This window comes from Cygnus atratus, chromosome 2 (assembly GCF_013377495.2).
Source record: "Cygnus atratus isolate AKBS03 ecotype Queensland, Australia chromosome 2, CAtr_DNAZoo_HiC_assembly, whole genome shotgun sequence".
Lineage (NCBI taxonomy): Eukaryota > Metazoa > Chordata > Aves > Anseriformes > Anatidae > Cygnus > Cygnus atratus.
The window spans coordinates 118,935,150-118,943,325 of record NC_066363.1 but is presented as its reverse complement, the minus strand read 5'-3'; the positions used below and the strand labels follow the sequence as shown (position 1 = coordinate 118,943,325).

Below are 8,176 nucleotides of genomic sequence, written 5' to 3'. Positions count from 1 at the left end.
CACAGCTATATGACATTATAACTTATTGGGGTTTGTATAATTGGTGCAATCTCCAAGTGAAATTCTTATTTAGGGTCTCTTTAGAAGAATATGGTGAAAGAAACTTTCCACATGTCTATAGCAGAGCGTTAGACTGCAGCAGTGGGAAGGGAACTAGTACAAGTACTCTCAGGAGGAATCTGCAAATTTGAGCATGTGACACACGAATCCTTATGCACCTCCTGAAACCCATCTTCCCTTCCTGTGTAAGTGGAAATGCAATTCTTTACCTGCATTTCCCTACATCTCTGTACTCAGTGGAGGGGGAAATAAGTAACAAAATATGTTACCATGCTACAGCAAAGAACAAGAAAGACCACTAAGATGATAAATGTTAAGAGATTGCAAGCATTTTTACAGCATTCCACTTTTTTGTTTGTTTTCCTTGGGGGGCTAACAGAGGACAAAAGAGGAAAAAGCCTTCCCATGCTATGTGTGGACATGTGAATGTGAGTGAAATTTTCATTGACTCTCTCTCCTCTCCTCTCCTCTCCTCCCTCCTCCTTCCTGTTAAAAGTAACTTAAGAGCTGCATATACCGTTTATCATTTGTATGGAAGAAGCCAGAATCTTCCCCACATTTAAGCAAGTCCCTTTCAAACTCGTAGAGGCCATCTCATATCAAAAATAACTTTTGATTCTGTTTTCTAGGGGGAAAAAAAAAAAAGTGTGCCGGAAGGAGATTGCCTATAAACACATGAAGTATAATAAACACCAATTCTGGTGCAAAGAAGCTTGAAATTTTATAAATTATAGACATGAAATACACAGTTTAGCTATTTTCCACACCAAATTGTTCTAAACCCACTGGTATTTTATTCACCAGTGAGGTATTGCTCTTCCTTTAAACCAGGCTGAGTCCTTCTTGCCTGTTCTCAGGGATTTTGACTACTTCTGAACAGTCTGTGACACAAAATGAGCTCAATGTCTTGGTTTATTCCTTACCTGGTGCCTCGGTATATTGCTTATCCTTTGGATCTGTGTCTGTTTCAATATTGTTAAGTTTGTGAGTCTTTTGGCAAGCAGGTTCTGTGGATATGAAGGAGGCTGAGGAATCATTAAGCAAGACACCCAACAACACACCTTTATTTGGCTTTACAAATCTCCAGTAACAGAGACAGTCATGTGGCATGAGTTCACCAAGCAGTACCCTATTAAATGGAAAAGGGATCTGCTGCAGCTCTCTGAGCTACAGCCCTAGGACATAAAGCACATTAGAGAGAAGGACAAAAACACGTTAGTGAAAGAGATGGAGAGCAATGCTGAGGAAATACGTACAGGAGAGTTAAGAATGACCCGTCTGTCCCCAGTTTGTGTTTCGAGTAGTGAGACAACCTGAAGCACTGTGGACCATCACACAGCCTTTGGGCTCCTGAGTCACCCAGGAGGAGCAGATGACAGTGCAAGGGACACGGGAGGGAACGGTGTTGACTCTATGAGGTGGTTCTGCAGTCTATCAGTTTGCGAAAGCTCCTCCGGAAACTGTCATCTAGAAAGGCATACAGGAAAGGGTTAAAGCAGCTGTTGGCATAACTCAAGCTAGTGATGAAGTAGGAAATCCCAATGATCGAAGGAGTTTGTGGGATGTCTGTGGTGAGTGCCACCACGGTGCTAAGGTGATAGGGTGTCCAGCAGAACAGGCACACAGCCAGGATGACAACCACCATCAGTGTCACTTTCTTTTTGGCTTTGTCCAGGGCTTTGGCATTGCTGTGGAGATGCACACGTCTCAGTCTGCACAACATGATGGTGTAGAGGATGCAGATGGTGGACACTGGGATAGCAAAGCCTAAGATAAGGGTATAGATCCGACTGCCTTTCCACCACATGCTCTCAGGGTGGGGGAAAACAAAGACACACTGGGAACGCCCCTGCTCCATGTGTATCTTAGCAAAGACAGTGAAGGGCAGGATGATAACTGTGACAAAAGACCAGACGCAAAGGCTCACAATCTTCGCTGCTCGGTAGGTGCGGTAAGACATCTTCCTGGACTTGGTGGTGGCCACCACAACAAGGTAGCGGTCAATGCTCATGATGGTGAGGAAATAGATGCTGGAGAAGATGTTGTACTGGTCTATTGAGATGATGAGCTTGCACATGAACTCTCCAAAGGGCCACTGCAGGAGCAGGTAGTCGGCAATGTTGATGGGCAGCACCAAGGTAAAGAGCTCATCAGCAATGGCTAAGTTAAGGATGAAGATGTTGGTGACTGTCTTCATCTTTGGGGCTTTGAGGATTACATAGATGACAGCGGTGTTACCTGTCAGCCCCACAGCACAGATGATGGAGTATATGACAGGCACCGTGACGTAGAAGCTGGGGCTCAGCAGGGGAGGGGGCATATTCAGCCCCTCATCCCCTCTCCCTGCGCAGTCTGCGGGCCCAGCCTCACAGGAGGAATTGAGCTCTGGAAGTGAGGAGTTTTCCATGGCCACAGCAGAGGGGCCAGGCCCACTGGTGGCGAAAAGGACTTGGAAGAAGGGGGAAAGGCAGGGATCCTGGTTATTCTCAAGCTTCTCTCCTCCGGAGCATCCAACCACCGGTGTCCTCCCTTCAGCTCCCATGTGCCTCCTGCCAGCAGGGACCTGCTGGGAGCAGCAGGATATCACCACGGGCTCAGCTGAGGCTCCCACTCTCCCCTCACAGCAGGGATGGTCCCCACCAGCTGCTCTTGCCCTCCACCAGTGCTGATGGGGTCCCGGGGGGGGGATGGGAGGGGAGTTGGGAGCAAGGGGAGAGGGAATAGCTCAGAGCCCCACACTCACCTCAGGTGACCGCTGAACTAACTCCATGTGGGGACTCCCCAGCCCCCCCCCATGCCCCCTACCAAGCTCATGGCATCTCATCAAGGCTTGAGCCTGAGGGAGGGTCCGGTGCCTTTAGGATGCTCGGGGTTGAGAGAGGGAAGCAGAGCCCCCCCCAGAGCCGGAGTAGCAGGGACTGGGGAGGGTCACTGAAGCTTGGTGCGGGGAGAGGGGTCTGACCCACAGACTTGCCCCAGGCTCGAAAATAAGTCAGCCCATAAGTCAGCAAGGCGAGGAAAAGCACACTGACCTTTCCCAGCTGGCGGCTGGGGGGCCCCTGGGTCCGGGGCTGCGGGAGCGGGTCCGGCTGCGGGCAGGCAGCACCGATGCCACGTCTCAGCTTGATCCTAAGCACGGCCAGGAGTTAAATGCATGCCCACCTCGCTCTAGGGAACAATGGAGAGGCCACGGTAACCACAGAGAGGAGGGTTTAAAATTCAGGAGCTGGAGCTGTACTGCGGGAGAGAAGAGTTTTGTGCAATTACCTCCAATCGCATCCCCTCCTGATGGACAGCAGCGCAGCAAAGGTGGGAGAAATCCGATCTGCAGACGGCATCTGCTTTGCACACTGGGTCTGGGAGTACAGCATCCACTGCTGGGTCCTCAGGGTGGTCCGTGGAGACGTGTGGGGGCAGCGCGTAGCTGTCAGGTGGCACACAGCGCCCCGAAACGCGCTGCCAAGCTGAAGCAGGGTGCGCCAACAGGAGTTCTTATACTTCTGCACTTCCCCTCCTTCACGCTGGGATAATGACAGACCTGAATATAACCCCGCGGGAGGCAGTCAATCCATGGGCTTGTAGTACATTTGGATAACATTTTGTGTCTCTTAAATCAGAAGTGAAAACAATGCCTTTTGTAGTGTTACCAGCACTACTGGCTACAGATATTAAGCTGCTAATAATGTAATACGTGCTTCCTTTTGCAAATAATCTGGCAAAAGTCTTCAATATCTCTGAGCTCATATCACAGAGTGAGAGACAACTCAGTTCTTTGTTCTGACTGTCCCACATCCTGCTGCACAATTACCTAAATTACCAGGATTTCACAAATATGAAAATTCAAGCAAAGGAATTAATCACTAAATGTATTAAAAATTATAACCAGAGAAAATTAGCTTTTCTTCATTGTGGTTATGCTTTCTTTTATTATATATTACTGGTAGCTACAAAACATAGCAAATGATACTTCATGGTACATACTTCACTAAATGATCTGTGATTCCTGGCTTCCTTTACATTTGAGAAGAAAAGGTGTTCCCACCCTTATGTGCTCCGATAAGAATGATGTAAAAACTATGTTGCAGATTTACCATGGTGTTTTGATCCCTTTTCTGCATACTTTATACTTTCACAAGCCATAAAATAAAATAAAATAAAATAATAAAATAAAATAAAATAATAAAATAAAATAAAACTAAATAAAACTAAATTTATATATATATATATATATCACCTTCACTATGAAGTTTACTAGAAGCTAGCACCTGAGTCAGATTTTCTGGGTCAAAGACATAGGCACAGTTGTGTGAAGTGTGTATAGCTTAGAAAACTTTATGTAATAATTACATTATTAATGTTGGGTGTGGTCAAAACTCCAACTGAACATCTTTCCATTTGGTCTTTAATTTCCAGTGATTTAGTGTGGATGGTACAATAAGCCTCTTCTTTCCCTTTTTATCTACCCAAAAAATCCCAATTACAAAATGCAAATTTAATCATGGCTAAACTGATTCACATATTTTTCACTATTGTCACGCATTTCCCTAGAGAAACTTTGTGACTCTCCTCTGTTATTTCAGATTTTTTTTTTTCCTTCAGAAATCCTACTGAAACAACAACTCTTAATGAAGTCTACCAAACTTTTCTTAATATTTCAGCTTTGTTTTAAGATCAGCCATAACACAGTTCAAACAAAACAGAACACAAATGCTGAGTAACATCATAATAGCACCAACACAGGGTCTATGATATGCTTTTCGGTGTTTTAGACAGGCAGAAATTTTTCTTTGTAGAAATGTTTTTGGAGGATGTCAGCCATGGTGTGTGCTTATTGCAGTAATATAAGAGATAACCTAAGTAAATAAAATCTGTGTCCCTCTACTCGTGGTGACTGGAGAAGACTGTTGATGACTACAAGAGATATGTGTGGTGGTTTTGCCTTGGTAGGCAGCTGAACTCCACCACAAACACTCTCTCACTCCCCCTCCTCAGAAGAGGAGGGAAAGAAGAAAAGAAAAGTAACAACTCACGGATTGAGATAAGGATAATTTAACTAAAGGAAAAAAATAATTATTAAGGAAAAATTATTATTAATTACATAATTTAACTAAAGGGAAAAAAAGGGAAAGGGGAAAGGGAGAAAGAAAAAACAACAAGCAAAGGCTGTGTGGAAGTGCAGAGGAAAGAAATTGCTCTCTACTTCTGTCCTGGTTTCAGTTAGGACAGAGTTAATTTTCCTCCTAGTAGCTGGTAGGGTGCTATGTTTTGGATTAGGATGAAAAGAGTGTTGATAACACACTGATGTTTTAATTGTTGCAGAGCAGTGCTTACACACTAAGCCAAGGACTTTTCAGCTTCTCGCTCTGTCCTGCCAGTGGACAGGCTAGGGGTGCAGCAGGAGCTGGGAGGGGACAGACCCAAGACAGCTGACCCAAACTGGCCAAAGGGGTATTCCATCCCATCTGACGTCATGCTGAACAATATATAGGGGTGGCTAGCTGGGATGGGGGGGGCCGTCTGCTCAGGGATAGGCTGGGCATCAGTCAGCGGGTGGTGAGCAATTGCATTGTGCATCACTTGTTTCGTACACATTAGTAGTAGTAGTACTATTATCATTATTATTGTTATTATTATTTTCCTGTCTTAATAAACTGTCTTTATCTCAACTCACAGGCTTCACTTTCCTGTTTCTGTCCCCCATCCCAGAGAGGGAGGGGGGAGGGTGAGCGAACGGCTGTGTGGTGTTCGGCTGCCGGCCAGGTTAAACCACAACTTTCCCACGAACGAGTGATGCTTGACCACGTCCTTGAAGCAGGGCCTCAACGCATGTAGCTGTTGTTTGGAAGGACAGACGTTTTCTACAATGAGAGCCCACCCCTCCCCTCTTCTTCCTTTTTCCACCTTTTATTGCCGAGTGTGACACCACATGGTATGCAATATCCCTTTGGTTGGTTTAGGTCAGCTGCCCTGGTGATGTTCCTTTCTCACCTCTTGCCCACCCCTATCCTGCTGGCTCTGGGGGTTTAGAGGGAGTCCTGATGCTGTGCCAGTATTGCTCAGCAGTAGACACAACACTGGTGTGATACCAGTGCTGTTCTAGCTACAGGTGCAGAACATAGCACTGTATCGGCTGCTGCAGGGAAAGTTAACTCCATCCCAGCCAGACCCAGTACAACGTCATACTCTTCTGCAGAAAAAGCAAGGAAGACAGTCCAGGGAACTACAGACTGGTCAGTCTCACCTCAGCCCCTGGAAGGATTACTTGGAAAATCCTCCTGGAAGACATTTCCAGAAATACAAAGAATAAGAGTGTGTTTCAGAGCAACCAGCATAGATTCAACTTAGGCAAATCATGCCTGACCAGCCTGGCTGCTTTCTGTTTCTGTGGTGAGATGACTGACTCCATGGATGAGGAGAGAATAGTAGGTATTTTTTTACTCAGACTTTTAGCACAGCCTGCAGCAGTCTCCCATAGACACAGTGGATAGGTGGGTTCAAACAGTAGCAGTCAGGAATTCAACATGTAATTGGTGGTCAGATATTAGTAACAAAGTCCAGTGGAGCGCCACTGTGAACCTTTGGAGCCTGGAGCACATTACAGAGGAGGAGATACTGAGGGAACTGGATTTGGGGAGGTGGTGGAGTCACTGTCCCCGGGGGTGGTTAAGCTAAGCTTAGGGACATGGTTTAGTGGGTAATATTGGTGGTTGGGGGACGATTGGACCAGATGATCTTGGAGATCTTTTCCAATCTTAATGATTCAACGATTCTTTGTTTTTTCTTAGAGAAGATAAGGCTTGGGTGGCAGTAGAATCTAATTGCTGTCTTCAGCCATCTCAGCTTGGGTTATGGAGATGTAGTCGGTTTACGTGGCAAGGTTTCGGTAGTGGGGAGAGCTGCAGGGGTAGCCTCTGTGAGAAGAATCCAGAAACTGCCCCATGTTAGATAAGGGCCAGTTTCAGCCTGCTCCAAAGGGACCCACCACTGCTTAGAGCCAAGCCGGTAAGTGATGTATTTTGTGCCTCTGTGTGAGCAGATTTAATAAAGGGGGAAAAAAAAAACCTGCTGCACACAGCAGCTGGGAGAGAGGAGTGAGAACCAGCACTGCAGACCTCAAGGTCAGTGCAGCAGGAGGGCAGGAGGAGTCCAGGCACCAGACCAGGAGTTCCCCTGAGGCCTCTGGAGAGGCCCCTGGTGGAGCAGGCTGTCCCCCTGCAGCCCATGGGTCCCACATGGAGCAGATCTCCACGCTGCAGCCCATGGAGGAGCCCCCGGTGGAGCAGGTGGACGTGGCCTGGAGGAGGCTGCGGCCCATGGAGAGCCCCCACAGGAGGAGGCCCCGGGCCGGAGCTGCAGCTCGTGGAGAGGAGCCCACGCAGGAGCAGGGGGTCTGGGGGGAGCTGCCACCTGTGGGGGACCTGTGCTGGAGCAGTTTGCTCCTGGGGGATGTATGGAGCCCGTGGTACGGAGCCATGTGGGAGCAGTTCTTGAAGAGCTGCTGCCTGTGGGCAGCCCCTGCAGGCTCAGTTTTTATGAGACCTGCTCTATAATAGAATTCTTATGGTGACTGATACAGTCTCAGTGTTTTCCTCTCTTATAACTGCTTCCATTTTGTTGAAATAGCTTCAAGGGTTAAATATGTGGGAAGGAAATCTTTAAGAATTAAGTAGGCAGAAAAAAAAAGTTAATTTTACATTTTATGTATTTTTAAAGAGAAACGTAGTAATTATATTATAACATTCTTTTACTTGGATTGATGGAGCACAGTGATTAAGTAGCAATGCATAAAATATATATTTAATTTCCTAGGAAACATATTGCAAATTCTTTTCTATCCCACATCTAAAAGCTTTCAAGGTTATTTCTGTATTTACTAGCAGTGTTTGTTATATATTTTGACAACTAAAAGGGAGAACATAACTGTCTCAGACTTTATCAGTGTGCTGGGTCTTGTCACTTTGCTTATTAGTCTAAATAAATAAATGAAATGTTTACTTTACTAAGTGGAATACAAAAGAAAAGGAAAAAAAGAAAGCAAAGCTAACCAGCATTGAAGCTGTTGTAGAGATGCATATTATTACATTTTACAGGGAGTAGCAGTTTTAGGAATCAAAAT

At 46.0% G+C, this 8,176-nt stretch overlaps 1 protein-coding gene across 1 annotated transcript; it reads right to left on the bottom strand.

Annotated features, from left to right (window-relative positions):
- Nucleotides 1-1,471: 1,471 nt before the first annotated feature.
- NPBWR1 (neuropeptides B and W receptor 1) lies at nucleotides 1,472-2,467 on the bottom strand. Its single transcript, XM_035553261.1, has one exon. The coding sequence runs from the start codon at nucleotides 2,465-2,467 to the stop codon at nucleotides 1,472-1,474; it is 996 nt and encodes a 331-aa protein (XP_035409154.1).
- Between the last annotated feature and the right edge of the window lie 5,709 nt (nucleotides 2,468-8,176).